General features: G+C 38.4%; 1 protein-coding gene and 1 long non-coding RNA gene across 7 annotated transcripts in view; both read left to right on the forward strand.

Moving 5' to 3' along the window:
* LOC104445274 (TMV resistance protein N) overlaps positions 1-16958 on the forward strand; it is a 57975-nt gene that overhangs the window by 27538 nt on the left and 13479 nt on the right. The window contains exons 1-6 of one of the 6 annotated variants that reach the window (XR_005546330.1): positions 1471-2696; positions 3114-4212; positions 4334-4606; positions 4697-5566; positions 5671-6242; positions 6422-6569. The exons of 1 other annotated variant lie outside the window; for it this stretch is intronic. Coding sequence is in view for 3 of the 5 variants with exons in the window: in XM_039301406.1 (XP_039157340.1) it covers positions 2242-2696; positions 3114-4212; positions 4334-4606; positions 4697-5566; positions 5671-6159 (3186 nt within the window). In the remaining 2 variants the exon portion in view is untranslated. Of the gene's footprint in view, positions 1-1459; positions 2697-3113; positions 4213-4333; positions 4607-4696; positions 5567-5670; positions 6362-6421; positions 6570-16958 lie in introns of those variants that run through there. 4 more of the 6 variants (XR_005546328.1, XM_039301406.1, XM_039301416.1 and 1 more) reach the window with 4 other exon arrangements.
* On the forward strand, positions 13338-14557 carry LOC108957073. Its single transcript, XR_005546348.1, has 2 exons — positions 13338-13759; positions 13826-14557. It is a non-coding gene; the product is annotated as an uncharacterized LOC108957073 (long non-coding RNA).

The raw sequence follows: 16958 nt of genomic DNA on the forward strand, positions 1-16958 counted from the left end.
CCCGTTGATGAAGTCTTATTGCACGTGATTAAGACAATTTGCATGCATTCATAGGGTTTTAGTCAAGTGAAGATTTGCATCCGTTGTTATAATTTTTTTTTCCAGTATGCCTAATTTTAATTATTATAAAAAAATCCTCTATAAGTATGCCGCTTTCAATTGAAACTTATCAATTTGTTTGGTTTAGGGGAAAATTCTTTAAGCTAAGAAAGGGTAAAACGATATCTTGTTAATCATCTAGTGGACTAAAAGATGTACACGGAGTACAAAAGTGCGGGTTGAACAAATGGGTTAAACACCTGCACACAAAAGCTGCGGTGCAAATCCAAAAGAATTGTCCAACCTTGCTAACATACGGAATCTCGTAGCCGTACCGAATCTCCACTCTTTCAATGACCATTTCATGTCGCCATAGCTCGTAATACTGTAAATCAATTTTAGTGATGTATCATAACAATATTTTACTTTAATTACAATGATATGTTGTAACAAGTAACATAGAAGTCACTCTAACTTAGGAGTCTGTCATCAAATGAGAAGGATACATTGAAAGACAATTAAGTTTTTCAATGTACCATGCCAATTGGGAAAAAGAAAATCTTTCTATTTACAACACAAATCAATTATATGAACCAAAATCAAGTTTAAGTAAAAGTTAAACAGGAATCTGCCATATAATATCAAGCGTGAACTTGCTGGTATTCGGCTAGATAGTCCTACTATTCTAGTTGAGTTTAACTTAATTTATGTAGATTATTTAATAATTCTAGAGAGACACAAAAATACTTATGATTCCATTGCATATGAAATTTTGAGCTCTAGTTCATTTATATTTCAACTTAATCAAGTTGAATTCAAGTGAAACTTTTTAATATCTCAATTTTTTTCTTGAGTTGAGTTTGAGCAAGAAATTTAATACTTGATCAAGCTCTGCTTAAGTGTGTTGACACCTAAACTTTAACATTTAGACTTATCATTCATCACATTATAAAATAAAATAGAGCCCGATCCCTTAATAAATATAGATATTGCATTGCGTTTAGGCATTTAGACATTATAAAGCATATCTGCATTGAACAAGTTTCAATTGAATTGGCCCCGTCGTGGATGGCATTTGAATTGGCCTATCGGCTAAATGGACTCGAATTTAGGAGAGGGGGAGGCCCTAATCTTATTTGAATTTTCAAGACCAAGCCAAATTTAATTCAAGTTCTGTTGAACTTCGGCCAGCACACAAAGTAAAGCATGCAAGGCAAGGTATTTCGGCAAAATGCATGATTCTTTGGCAAGATTATTTGGCGTTCTCAAGCAAGAAATTCAATTCTCGATCAAGCTAAGCTCGAGTGAAGTTTCGAGCGATCAAACATGTGAGTCGAGCTTGACATTGCATCAGCTCGTCTCAATGTGATTATCATTCTATCTCGAGGAGTAGGCCTAGGACGCTAGCGCTTAGACTTGATACCTCAAAGGTGGGTTGCGCATCCTTGCGCGTGGACTGAGACGCCAGCCGAACAGGTTATCACGTGGGCCAGTGGCACCTTTTGTCTTCGAGTTCTAGGCCGATTCTTCATCGTTCCAGATTCGTTGGTCGATTGCCACATGTTCTGGTGGATCCTGCGCTTCAGAAACTTCCGTTCTTTCTGCTTCCCTGGCTTTCTCTCCCCTCACTTTCTTCTTCCTCCTCCTTCATACTCCTTCAAAACAATATTCAACTCAGAAACGCCGGGCAGCCACAATCCTAGATCTCTCTATCTTCTCGCCCTCGACACCGTCAGAGCCGGGCGATCCATCGTCGTTACGGGTCAGCTTCGTTTATTTTTGCACTCCTATGGTTTTCCGGTGATCCCAACGTCGATCTCGCCCTCTACACCCTCGCCACCGCGCGTTCCTTCCTCGTCCAGCAGCATATTTATCTGAAATCGAAAGCTGAAAACTTTTTCACCAACCAAATGGCCCTGAGTCTGGTCCAATATTTTCCTGCGAATGAGACAGGCTAAGAGTGCTTGTTTCTTTGAAGCGAGCCAGAGCCAGAGCAAAGGGAAGAGATCGTTGACTTCGCTGCCAATCAGGGAAGAGCGACCGCGGGTCAGAGGCCACCGTGCCTCTCTGATAGCAAAGCCGACTCTGCTTCAGCCTTAAGCCCTTGATTTTCGTAGCAAGACTCTCTCTCTCTGTTCCGATGCTTGGCAATCTAGGGAAGCACATATACCATCAGCTCTTCTAATTGCTGCTTCTTCGAATATGAAAAGGAATTACCATGTGTTCCTCAGTTTCAGAGGAACAGATGTCCGCCAAGGCTTCCTCAGTCATCTCTACGCGGCTCTGGACCAGAGAGGAATATACACTTTTGTGGATAGCGAGGAGCTTAGGAAAGGAGAGGAAATATCGCGGACACTCATGAGGGCGATCGAGGAATTGCACATCGCGATCATCGTTTTCTCTGAGGATTACGCTTCCTCACGGTGGTGTTTGGAAGAGCTCTTGAAAATCATGGAGTGCAAGGAGAAAAACGGCCTGATGGTGTTCCCAGTGTTTTACGAAGTGGAACCCAGAGAAGTGAGAGAGGGGAGAGAGAGTTATAAGAGAGCTATGGATAACCATGAGTACAAATTCGGGAAGGATTCAGAGAAAGTGAAGAGATGGAAGAAGGCTCTCTTTGAAACCGGTAGCTTGTCTGGGTGGGAGTTGAATGACAGGTAAGCACAAATGTGACAATGGTGTTTTGTGATTGTTAGCTTGTGATTGTCTGTTAGATGTCAGATCGTATGCTCTTTTTTGGATCTTCGAATTGAAGATACAAAGTGGAGAAAAATTACACCGTGGACACAAAAGTCAAATAACCAAAGCTAGTAGATTCTTTGAATTGATTCTTGCTGTGTGGATAATGAGATTTATCAAACATAAATAGTGCGATTCATAGTGCCTGAGTCATTATTGTCTTCAGATTCAGGTTGTTTGTAATTTTCCTCGCGTAGATGTTGGCGCAGGTTCACCCACTTTGCATCTATTTGCTTATCTTCTTATGAAATTTTCCTTATCACGTCAGAGGTTGAATTCCTGCTATGGCTTTGAAATGCTAAAACGGTTTTCTCTTTCTTTTGAGTGCTTATCAGAGACGAAGCGGATCTCATACAATGCATCGTGAAGGAATTATCGATTCATCTCAACCGAACACCCTTACATGTCGCTAAGTATCCAGTCGGAATAGATTCTCGAGTTCAAGAACTAATATGGTTGTCACAAAAAGAGTCGGCTGATGATGATGTTCTGATGATAGGTCTATGGGGACCCGGAGGCATAGGGAAGACAGCAATTGCCAAGGCCCTATATAATGCTATGATGAGACAATTTCAGGTTTGTAGTTTTTTGGAGCAAGTTAGAGAAAAATCACACCGAAGCGATGGTCTTGTTACTTTACAAAAGGATCTTCTATCTGAGATCTTGGTTCATCCTTTAACGATCTATAGTGTCGCTGGAGGAATTAGTTTGATACAAGAAAGACTATGTTGCAAGAAGGTTCTCCTGGTCCTTGATGATGTTGACCATATGAATCAACTGAATGCATTAGCTGGAAAAGGCAATTGGTTTGGAAAAGGAAGTAGAATCATTGTTACATCAAGAGATAAACATTTACTAATTTCTCATGACAAAAATTATGTGTATGAAGTTAAAACTTTAAAAGATGATGAAGCACGAGACCTTTTTGGTCAGCATGCCTTTACAAATAGCAATAAAGTAGAAATAAGAAGGGATCTCATTGATGGAGCACTGCATTATGCCGATAACATTCCATTAGCCCTGGAAGTGTTGGGCTCATTCTTACGTGGAAGAAACAAAGCTGCTTGGGAAAGTGCATTGCATAAACTCTCCAAAAGTCCTGACCAAACTATTAATCGAGTTCTCAAAACGAGCTTTGATGGATTGGACGAGAACGAGAGGGAGATTTTCCTCGATATTGCTTGTTTCTTTAAGGGAAATGAAATAGAATACATCCAGAAAATTCTTGACAGCTGTGATTTCGACACAACCATAGGAATGGAAATTCTCATTGAGAGGTCCTTGATAAAAAATGAGAGGGGTTACCTGCAAATGCATGATTTGGTTCAGTTGATGGGTATGAATATTGTTAAACAAGAATGTCGCGATGATCCTGGAAAGCGCAGTAGATTATGGCTTTTGGAAGATGTTGAGGACATTTTTTATCATAATACGGTAAAAGTTGTTTATGTCAGTTTTGCTACATTTCAGTTTATATTACTCTAATTTGGACAGTATAATGTAAATCTTAACTGGAAATTTTGTCTGACAAATGAATTTGCTCTGTTATGGATAGGGGACGGATGCTGTAAAGGCCATGGTATTGGACTTGGCCCGACCAGAAGCGATAATCATCAGTCTTGATGCTTTCGCAAATATGAACAAGTTGAGAATACTCATTTTGCGTGGAGGTTGTATCTCTTCACAGGCTCAAGTACGTCTCCCTAATGAGCTAAGATGGCTTGAATGGTCCAATGCCCCAAATCTAGAATTTGGCTCTGGTCCAAATAAACTCGTGAGACTCAATGTCTGGAAAAGTCATATCAAACAATTAGTGGGCAACTTTCAGGTAAGCACTTGCGATGATTAGCTTTTCCTTTTTTATAGCTATAAAAAAATATTTGCAGAGCTTAATGACTGCACTAGTATGTTTTTGCAGAATTTTAGGAAGTTGAAGTCCATCAATCTCTATGAATGCAAGTCTTTGGTTAGTATTCCTGATCTGTCACCGGCTCCAAATATGGAGAGATTGACTCTTTATGGGTGTGAGAGCTTGGTGGAGGTTCACCCATCCGTTGGAAATCTTGCCAAGCTAGAAGTTTTGTCACTAGAATCGTGCTCTAATTTTAGTAATTTTCCTAACACGCTAAGGACTAAATCTCTTCAAATCCTTCGTCTCTCTGGTTGCTCTAAACTTGAGAAGTTCCCAGATATTGACGGAGAGATGGAACATCTGAAAAGACTTTATCTACATAGGACAGGTATTAAAGAACTCCCTGCATCAATTCAAAATCTTATCTCTATGGAGTGGATGGATTTAGCATTTTGCGAAAACCTCGTGAGGCTTCCATCACACATTTATAAGTTGAAAAATCTCATGTATTTGAAACTTTCTGGCTGCTCGAATTTAATCACATTTCCCAAAAACATGGAGGATTCAATTGATCCTAATGTCAGTCTGGGATTCCGAAAACTAAAATTCCTAATACTTAAGGGCTGCGATCTATCAGAAGTAGAGTTCCTTGAGAGTACTTCCAGTTTTCCCAAATTGGAGCACCTTAACCTTTCATATAACAAGTTTACTCATCTGCCGACATGCATCAACAAGTACTATAGTTTGAGGCGATTGACGGTTAAGGGATGCGAGCTACTACAAGAGATTCCTCAGCTTCCGCCAAATTTTAATAGGCTATCAGCACCTAATTGCAAATCCCTGCAAAAACTCCCAGATTTTCTGTGGGATTCGGGTGACTCGACTTCATGTTTATTATTCCGCGAAGGAGTCAATATGGATGATGTGTCTTACGAGGTCTCTCTCTCTCTCTCTCTCTATTATTTACACACACACACACACACACACACATATATATATATATATACTTAAATGCTTGATATGCGTACCCTCTGTGACAGATGGGCTCGCTCGACGTTGTTATAAGTGGAAGAGAGATGCCTAAATGGATTCAACCCTGTAAAGAGTATTCCATATTTTTCATGATTCCACAGGACTTGTATGATGAGATTAAAGGACTAGCATTCTGTGTTGTTCTTAGCCCGGAGGAAGGAAAAGTGGTCGACGTTTTATGGAATATCACATTATTTGTTAATGGCCAAGAAGCGATGGCTTGGGAAGAAGAACTTTTGTCAATAGAATCTGATCATGTGTGGCTTTATTATGATTTACACTTTTTTGAACATTCAGTGAAGGAGCTTTTGCAAAATGATCGGAGCCATTTCCAAGTTTGCTTCAAAGCAAAACAGGGATGCATAAAGAAGTGTGGATTCCGTCTCATATGTGAACAAAAGGAGGATGATCCGAGGGTGGTGTTCCCAGCACCACCAGCTGATGGAAGCAATGTGAACGTTTTCTCAGAAGACTCAGAAGAAGATAATTCAACATAACCTGAGGAAGAAACTCTAATTGAAACAGATGCAGAGGAAAGCTCATCACCTTTAACAAAGAAGATAAGACAGTCTTAACTACGGTGAGACTTTGGGTTCAATGTCTTTGCTTTTCCCTTTTCTGGACCTCCACTAGAGATTTGCAAGTGTCTGCTCCTTCAATTAGAATTCAAGATCATTATAAAACAAAGGTTTCACACCATGCTACTGACATGATTGGGGAACATTTTTTTTTTTGCCTCTGATTCTTTATGATTTTTAGTGCAGAGTGCATTAACCCAAAAATTAAGAGGATGCTTGTTGAAATGGCCATGGTCTTCCAAGTTGCGCCATGTAATTTATTAGATGGGCCTCTATCGTCTCTCTTAATCCAATTCCAATTAATGATGCAGATACTTCATAATTCAAAATTCTGAGATAGTAAGTTTTGCTAAATCTTGTATAATCTATATCTTTAGCAAAGTGCTGTTCGAATTGTCTCAAAGATCAAGAGGTCTATACAGGGAAATTCAGTCGATTCCCTTGTTGTTACTCGGCAGCTTGCATTGGATTGGTATAAAGGGACAGCTGGCGTCTGAGACACATTGCATTTTAGCAAAGGAGATTGACTTCAAGGATATTCATGAAAAGTAAACGGTATTTTTCAAATGCCTTCTAAAATAAGTATTTCAAAGCAATTTTTAGAATGAGAAAAAAAAAATAAAAAGGGAGAACAAAGGAACTTGCAGGTACATATGAAAGCACAAGCAGGTGGCACAACAGTAGGACCAGTGCCGACCTTGTGCGAACCTCAAATACGCCGTTGAGGTCAGGCGACACGACACTAAATGCCAATGTCCCATGACCTCAAGTGGCGGAATGTCGGAGCCACACGACTAGGCAATGCAATGCTCAACCCTCGACAAGCTAAATCTGGCATCAAGAAATCTGCAAAGCTTCTGAGAATCATGCAACCTTCGACGAAGCTTTACCGCTGTCCATCAACCCTCGGCCTCCTTCATGAAGCTTCCTAGCCATCACCAACGATGGCTTTCTCTCCTAACCAAGATTGAGGGGGTAAAACATTATTACAAAATATATATATATATATATATATATATTTGATGATCCGAAATTGCCGTAGTTGGCAGCTGGCAACGTAAAACCTAGGGGTGACGCTAGCGCATGGACCCATCTCCCACGGCGCCGCACTTAAGTCGCGCAATTGCACACGGGTGACTCAAACCTCCCCCCAATCAGAATGGGGGAAACGCCCGAGCCAACGTGCCCACAACGGGGTGGGTATTACAAATATATTAATGATGGTAAGATTGTAAGAAAAAAAAATTCATTAAAACTCCCGAACTTGCATTTGGAAAATAATAAGGTGGAGCTTCAAGTAATTCAAAGCAGAACATTTCACTAAAAGGTCTTTGAACTTGTGTTACCAAATATCAAAACTTATATTAAGAGCTTTTGAAAGCCCAAAATAGCTTAATTCAAAATGACGGAGCACTCAAATTTTTAAAGGCCAAATTGGACAAGATTGAAATAGAGGGTAAAATTGGAATAGTGTATCACTCTGGGCGTCCTCGCGAGTCAAAAAAAATTTTGATAAATTATTTAAGGGTGCCAATTTAAGATTTTATGTGATGTTAATCCAAATAATATCTATGTATTATTATTTTTTCTTTTTTAGCTTTTGAAGAGTTGAGTCTGATTTATTTGGCAAGTGAAATGCTAAGTAACATTTTAATAATTTCCACTGAGAATATTAGTAAGTTAAGTTGATACTAGGATTGCCCTTATATTCTTCATTGGCTTACGCTAAAGTTCATTCTCTTTCTCACTTTCTATCACTAGTCACCCCTCGTTTAAGTCTAGTTGGCCCAATATAGTCTATTTGAAATGCAATATTCAATAAAGTAGAAATGTTGTTGCCCAGCACTTTTTGAAGCCAAATATATAATTACTACAATCTCCAAAAAGGTAATCCAATCACATTGTTAGAGAATACAATATATCAAATGCTCGTTACTAAACTATTAATTACAATCATTAAGGTTCAGAATCATGTACACCGATAATATCTTTTTTTGATATTTCACTCATTGGATTGTAACACGTATTCACCTCAAATTAAATCTACCACCCACGATCAAATACCCAAATTATAACAGGATGGGAAGTGAGAAAGAGTGTGAACTTTAGCACCGGCCAATGAATAATTTAAACACAATCCTAGTATGAACTTGACTTAACCAATGTTCTTCGAGGAAATTACTTGACATTTTCACTTGCCAAATGAAATGGGACTTGACTCTTCAAAAGGAGAAGAAGAAAAGAAAAAATGTCTATGATTAGATATTAAATTAAATTAAATTGCTCTCATTGGAAATTTGTTCTTCTTTAATTCTTTAAAATACATTTATATGTGTTTTTTTTTTTATAAAGAAAAAGGACGGAACGGAAAAAATGATGGGGAGGGACAGATTCAAGAGAAGCGAATGGCGGGGGCCAGAGTGATGGATACGTGCAGTGGGGCTCACAGAGAGATGGCTCGTTGGATAGGATCGACGGCGGTGATTTGTTTAGGGAGGGGCCGACTGAAGAGGCCGAATTGTTTGGCAATTCATGTTTTTTTTTTTTTTTTCTCGATCGACCATTCATATTTAATTTTTACATAAACTCAATTTTGGTTCATATGGTCCATCTGTCCTCTACGTTGAAAAACTTTACTCTTTTTCCAACTGGCCTAAAAAAAAAAAATGGGAAAACTCATTATTTTTCAATGTATCATTCTCAGTCGATAACAAACTCCTAAGTTAGATTCATTTCTATGCACAAAATGGCCCTCGTTTGTGGCCTCCAATAATAAATAATTATAAATTTGATATTTTAAAAAAAATAAAATGAGTGCACGAAGGAAAATTTAATCATTTTTTCATACCAAATGACAGAAAATATTTCTAATTCATTTTCAGGTTTTAGGCAAAAACCAAAATTTTGTAATTTTCCTTAAAAAAACTTCTTCCAAGAAACAAATGGAGGCTTTTTCTTTTAAAATATTATAAAAATTGTCCACTAGATTTGTATTACATGAAAGTGTTTTAGCAATACTATTTAAAAAAAAAAAGTAAGACTTCTTGGATTTAGTTAAACAAGTCAGGTATAGGTTGGTAATGGGTTGGGGTGGGTATAGGTCAAGAATTTTGCATCACAATAAATGAGTCATAAACGGGTTAAATAAGTGGATTTGGATCAAACCATTTATGACTCTACCTAAACCCAACCCGACCAATTCGTTTAACAGGTCTACCTAAACCCAACCCAACCAATTCGTTTAACAGGTCTAGTCTCCGAGGGCCACCCGAGGTCTGGAACTCGAACAACGCCGCTTATGTAAACAAAGGGCTAGTTATTTTTTTCTATTAATAACAAAAGTCCTTTATAAATATAATTTTTCCAAATATAATTTTACTCAAATGTACTTCATAGTGGACTTTTGCATTCTGAAAAACGCATTTATTTTAAATTTCTTTACATTTTCCCTAAGGCTTTCCTTAAAAGTCCTACCATATGCAACCTAAATGGTAGACTTGATGACTTCAAGCCATCAATACTTAAATGAAGGGTCACTAATGCGATGGAAAGCGAGAAAGAGTGTGAACTTTAGTGCCGGCCATGAGCTTGACTTAACCAATGCTCTTCAAGGAAATAACTTGACATTTTCACTTGTCAAATGAAATGGGATTTGACTCTTCAAAAGGAGAAGAAGAAAAAAAAAAAAAATGTCTATGTTAAATATTAAATTAAATTAAATTGCTCTCATTGGAAATATGTTCTTGTTTAATTCTTTAACATGCATTTATATGTGTTTTTATTGTTTTATTATTCTTAATCAGTGTCTTTTAGGATATCTGTTAATAAAAATTATTTTTATTTATACTCAAATTTGCGTTTTTTTCTTTTTAAAGGACGGAAAGGAAAAGACGATGGGGAGGGAGAGACTCAAGAGAAGCACGTGGTGGGGGCCAGAGTGATGGGGATATACAGTGGGGCCCGAAGACAGAGATGGCTCGTTTGATACATCGACGGCTGTGATTTGTTTAGGGAGGGGCCAACTGGAGAGGCCGAATCGTATGGCACATTCATTTTTTTTTTTTTTTAACCACCAAAAAAAAAGTAGAAATGATATTGCCAAGAAATTGCCCGGAACTGGAGTGTGGGTATATTTACTCGGAGGAAAGGAACGGGGAAGGATCATTTTTTAATGGTGGCTCTAATGGTAGCTTCCACGGTTTTACTCACTAAGAAGACAAAAGTCAAAAAGCAACTCTGACAAATAGATGTGGACTCGGGCAGAATCTCCAGTCTCACCGTGATAGTTCGTCTAGTCATTCGTTCCATTGCGTATCTCATACTCCACGTCTATACAAATACACATAAGAGCTAGATCTTGGAATCCCCGGTCAGATAGCAAATATTCTTAAAGCACATCATTCATCAGCTCTTTCAATGGCTGCTTCTTCAAAGCCGAAAAGGAATCACGAAGTGTTCCTAAATTTCAGAGGCACAGATGTTCATAACAACTTCCTTAGTCATCTCTATATAGCTTTTGACCATAACGAAATACACAGTTTTGTGGATAGCGAAGAGCTTAGGAAAGGAGAGGAAATATCACCGGCACTCATGAGAGCGATCGAGGAATCACACGTCGCAATCATCATTTTCTCCGAGGAGTACGCTTCCTCACCATGGTGTTTGGAAGAGCTTGTGAAAATCATGGAGTACAAGGAGCAAAAAGGCTTGAAGGTGTTGCCCGTGTTTTACAAAGTGGAACCAAGAGAAGTGAAAGTGGGGAGAAAGAGTTATGGAAGAAATATGGCTAAGCATGAGTCAAAGTTCGAGAAGGATTCAGAAAAAGTGAAAAGATGGAAGAAAACTCTCTTTGATGCTGGTAACTTGTCTGGGTGGGATATGAATAACAGGTACGCGGAAAACTTGAATAACCAAAACTTCAAGCTAGCAGATTCTTTGAATCCAATTCTTAGTGTGTAGATAATGAGAAATTTTGTCTTAGATAAATAGTGTGGTTCATTGCACTCGAGGCATTATTGTCCTTAGGTGCAGGCTCTTTGTAATTTTCATCGCGCAAATGTTGGAGAAGGCACGTGTTACTTCTTTTCATCTTATTATTTGCAAACCTTCTTATGAAATGTCACTTATGACTTTTAGAGGTTGAAATGCTAAAGGATGTTTCTCTTTCTTTTGAGTGCTCATCAGAGATGAAGCGGAGCTTATCCAATGCATCATCAATGAATTATCATTTCACCTCAACCGAAGACCCCTATATGTCACTAAGTATCCAGTTGAAATAGATTCGCAAGTTCAAAAACTAATACGGTTGATACAACAAGAGTTGGCTGATGATGGTGTTCTAATGATAGGTCTATGGGGACCTGGAGGCATAGGGAAGACAACAATTGCTAAGGCCTTATATAATGCTATGGAGAGAAAATTTCAGGGTTGTAGTTTTTTGGAGCAAGTTAGAGAAAAATCGAACCGAAGGGATGGTCTTGTTGCTTTACAAAGGGATCTTCTATATGAGATCCTAGTTCATAATTCTTTAATGATCTATAGTGTTGGCGGAGGAATTAGTTTGATACGAGAAAGACTATGTTGCAAGAAGATTCTCCTAGTTCTTGATGATGTTGACCAGATGAATCAACTGAATGCATTAGCTGGAGAAGGCAATTGGTTTGGAAAAGGAAGTAGAATCATTGTGACATCAAGAGATAAACATTTGCTAACTTCTCATAGAATGAATTGTGTGTATGAAATTAAACCTTTAGAATACGACAAAGCACGAGAACTTTTTCATTAGCACGCCTTTCCAAATAGTAGGAAAGTTGGAATAAGAAGGGATCTCATTGATAGGGCACTGCGCTATGCTATCGGCCTTTCATTAGCCCTTGAAGTGTTGGGCTCATTCTTATATGGAAGGGAGGAATCTGCGTGGGACAATACATTGCATAAACTCTCAAAAAGTCCCGACCAAACTATCAATCGAGTTCTCAAAACAAGCTTCGATGGATTGGGGGGTAGTGAGAGGGAGATTTTCCTCGATATTGCTTGTTTCTTTAAGGGGAAGAGAATAGAATACATCAAGGAAGTTCTTGATAGCTGTGATTTTGACCCAATTATAGGAATAGAAATTCTCATCGAGAGGTCCCTAATAAAAAATGTGAATGGAACCTTACAAATGCATGATTTGGTTCAATTGATGGGTAAGGATATCGTTAAACAGGAATGTCCGAATGATCCTAGGAAGCGTAGTAGGTCGTGGCTTTTCGAAGAGGTTCGGGGGATATTCTACGCGAATATACGGTAAAAGTCGTTTATGTCCATTTTACTAAATCTCAGTTTTTACATCACTCTAATTCAGATAGTAAAATTTAAAACTCAATAGGAAATTTTTTTGATGACTGAATTTGCTTTGTTATGAACAGAGAAAGAATGCGATAAAGGCCATAGTAGTGGACTTGCCTACACTAGAAGAGATGACCATTAGTCCTAATGCTTTCACAAACATGAAAAGGTTGAGAATGTTTATAATGCCTAAAGTGCATATCTTTTCACGAGGTCCAATATGCCTCCCTAATGAGCTTAGCTGGCTTGAATGGGCCAATTACCCGGATCTAGAATTTGGCCCTGGTCAAAAGAAACTTGTGAGACTCTATGTCAAGAACAGTCATATCAAACAATTAGGAGGCAACTTTCAGGTAAGCCCTTGTGATGATTAGTTTTCACTTTCTAAAGCTATGAATATATTTGCGGAGCTGAATGACCGCACTAGTATGTTTTTGCAGAATTTTATAAATTTGAAGTCCATCGAGTTCTGCGATTGCAAGTTCTTGGCTATTGTTCCTGATCTTTCATCGGCTCCAAATCTAGAGAGGTTATATCTTTTAAGGTGCGAAAGTTTGGTGGAGATTCACCAATCTGCCGGATATCTTGACAAGTTAAAACTTTTGTCAATATCAAGTTGCTCTAATCTTAGGATCTTTCCAAACACACTCAAGACAAAGTCTCTTCAAAACCTTGATCTCTCTTATTGCTATAAACTTGAGAAATGCCATGATATTCCGGAAAAGATGGAACATTACAGCATCTTGATCTACAATGGACGGCTATTAAAGAACTCCCTACATCATTTGAAAATCTTGTCTCTGTAGAGACAATAAATTTAGGATATTGTGAAAACCTCACAAGGCTTCCATCGAGCATTCATAAGTTGAAAAATCTCAAGGCTCTCTATCTTTACAACTGCTCGAATCTTGCCATGTTTCCGAAGAACTTGGAGGATCCAATTGATCCTGATGGCGATTTGGGATTCCCAAGTCTAAGTTGGCTAGACCTTTGTGACTGCAATTTATTAGAAGTAGAGTTCCTTGAGAGTGCTTCCAGTTGTCCTGCATTGACGCACCTAGATCTTTCAAATAATAAGTTTACTCATCTGCCGACATGCATCAACAAGTATGATTATTGGAAAGACTTGTTTGTTTATAGCTGCAAGGAAAGCAAAGGGGTCAGTGTGGCTGATGTTTCACCACTCAAGGTCTCTCTCTCTCTCTCTCTCTCTCTTAGATTTGAATGTTTGATACGTGTGCTATATGTACGACAGGTAGTTGAGATTCTTGTAAATGGAAGAGAGATGCTTGAATGGATTCTCCAGTTTAAAGAGGACTCCATATCTTTTATGATTCCCCCAGACCTACGTGGCAACTTCTTAGGATTAGCACTTTGTGTTATTCTTGGCTAGAATAAAAAACGCACGTTCGAAAATCTTTTTGAGGTCAGAATATTTGTTAATGGCAAAAGAGAATATTTCCGTTTGACATTTATTTCTCCATTGGAATCCGATCATGTGAAGCTTGTTTATATCCCAAGCGACAATAAGCGAGGAGAAGAGAAGCTTCTGCAAAACAATTGGAGCCATATCCAAGTTTGCTTCGGCGCACCAGAAGGAAGCATAAAGAAGCGTGGATTCCGTCTAATATGCGAGCAACGGGAGGATGATCTGAGGGTCTGTTTTCCAACACCATCAGCCGGTGGAAACAAATTGGAGTTTCAAGGAAAGATACTCGAAGACAATTCTCAATCAGTGAAGAAGATAATCCAGTGGGACTGAACTCAACAAGAAGATGAGATGGTCTTAGCGATGGCGAGAGTATGGGTTCAACTCGCACCACTTTTTGAGGTAGCGATTCTTGGGGATGCGAACTGGTTGATCTTGATTCCAATGCCTCTTGCTTTTCCCCGTTTTGTCTTGTCTCTACTAGAAATTTCCAAATGTCTGCACCTTCAATTAAAATTCGCATAATGCTACTGACTTGGTTGAGGAACCTTCTATTTCCCTCTCGTTCTCTATGATCCGTGATGCAAAGTGCACCAATCCAAAATTAAGTAGATGCTTGTTGAATGGCCATGGTCTTCCAAGTTCAGTGAAATATATCACATAGATCTCTTGTCACCTCTCTTAATCCAATAAGTGATGCCGATACTTCATACTCTACAATTCTAAGATAGTAAAGCTTTGCTTCCTGAGAAAAGTGTTGATCTAATCATCTCGAAAATTGAAAGGTCTACACGGGAAAGATTAGTTGATTCCTTTGTTGTTCTTAGGCAGATTGCAAGACTTTTCGTATAAGCAAAAGGTGTTGACTTAAAAGATTTTCATGAAAAACGCCTTGTAAAATATTTATTACGAACAATTTTTAGTATAGAGAAAAATATAAAAAAAAAATAGAGAAGGAAGGAACTTGCAGTTGTATATGAAGGCACAAGCGGGGGTGACATTGTGCCGACATTTTGCAACCCTAGGCAATGCGCCTCTAAAGTCGAGCAAACCCGGCGACACAACACTGAGGCTAAGTAAAACTAAGTGACACAACACTAGTGTCACACAACCTCAAGTGTACACCCGGGCCACACTACTAGGCAATATGACGCTTGACCCACGGCAAGCTAAATCTGACATCAAGCGACCCTCACAAAGCTCTTGATGTTGCATGGCCCTTGGCAAAGCTTTGCCGATGTCTTTCAACCCTCGGCAAAGCTGCACCAGCGTCCCTCGGTCCCTCTTCAAAGCTTCCCGGCCATGATCAACCACATCTTTCTCTCTACTATCGAAGGTTGAGGGGTAAACTATGATTGCAAATATATTAGTGACGGTAAGATTGGAAAGACAAAAACTTCAGTAAACCTAAACTTGCATTTCAAAAATGCTAAAGCCTATACTCGGAGGCTTACCTTGAACTCTAAGCATTTTCAAAGCAAAACTTTGGATCAAAATCTTAGAAATTTTGTTATCAAACATCAAATCCTTGACTCAAGGGCCCTTGAAGATCCAAAATAGCTTAATTCAAGATGACTCAGCACTCAAATTTTTAACGGCCAAATTAGACGAGATAGAAACAAGGGTAAAATTGAAATACCGGTACTACTTAAGGGGTTTTTATGAGTCCGAAATTTTTTTAAAAGTAAATATGTTCAAGTAGTACCAGTTGAAGATATTTTGTGATATTAATCCTAGTAATAAATATGTTCAAGTAGTACCAGTTGAAGATATTTTGTGATATTAATCCTAGTAATATATATGTCTTATTTCCTTTCTTTTCTCCCTTTGAAGAGTCAAGTTTCATTTCATTGGGCAAGTGAAATGCCAAGTGGCATTTTGATAATTTCCTGTCAGAATCTTGGTAAGTCAAGTTCCTACTGGTATTGCCTTTGTATTCTTCCCTGGCTTTCACTAAAGTCATTCTCCTTATACTTTCCCTCCCATCAGTCGCCCTTCGTATTAGTCTGGGCGGTCCCAAATCGTCCATGGTCAAATGCAAAATTCAATAAAGTAAAAATGAGATCGCAAATCACTTTCTAAAGGCAAGAAATAGCAAGAACGGCAAGAACTAGCAAGAACAGAGGATTACAATAGTTTCCTCACAAGCAACATAATCACATCACGAGAAAATATGAGATGTCAAATGCTTGTCACTAATCTATCACTTACAATCATTAAGGATTTGAGATTATACATGCTAGTGATGTCTTATGTCTTTTTTGAATTGTAACACATGTTCATCTCACATATATTTACCACAAATGATCAAATTCCAAAATCATGGCATCGCCATCTTCTTTCCTCCCCCTCTTTCCCTCCCTCTCTCTCTCTTTAACACAAGTACATGCACAAATTAATTTACACATCACAAAGAATAAGAAAGAACTACGAACGCAGTGGCTATTTTCTAGGTGTAACCCCATAAAAGAGAATGTATATAATAAACATCTACTCTTATCAAATTTTATTTTATGGGAGCAACACCATTGACAGAAAATGATTAAAAAAAAGCGAAGCAACAAAAAGATTTTATTTAGACATCCTATCATTCTGTTTCTTTTTTATGACCCTTTCCGAGTTGTTATAACTTATTTTGAATTAACAATGTTCAAGAACAAATTCAAAAGGATGAGCAATGTTGGGCAGCTACTCGAGCAAAATCTTTGGGCCGGCCAGATTTGAAAAAGTCTCGGGTCAACTCCACCTAATGGGCAACCAAGACTGATATGATGGGCCGATTCTCTAGCTGATCCTCTAGCAAGACTGAAGAATGGGCCATGTTCACTCCTTGTATCTAAAATAAATCGACATTGGGTTGTCAACCTTACCAAGATTAGAGATCATACTTTAACTTAAAATTCAAACCCCAACTTTTCTCGATTAAAAATTAATGCGATAGTTACTTACTAGTGAAATC

Source organism: Eucalyptus grandis, chromosome 1 (assembly GCF_016545825.1).
Source record: "Eucalyptus grandis isolate ANBG69807.140 chromosome 1, ASM1654582v1, whole genome shotgun sequence".
Taxonomy (NCBI): Eukaryota; Viridiplantae; Streptophyta; class Magnoliopsida; order Myrtales; family Myrtaceae; genus Eucalyptus; species Eucalyptus grandis.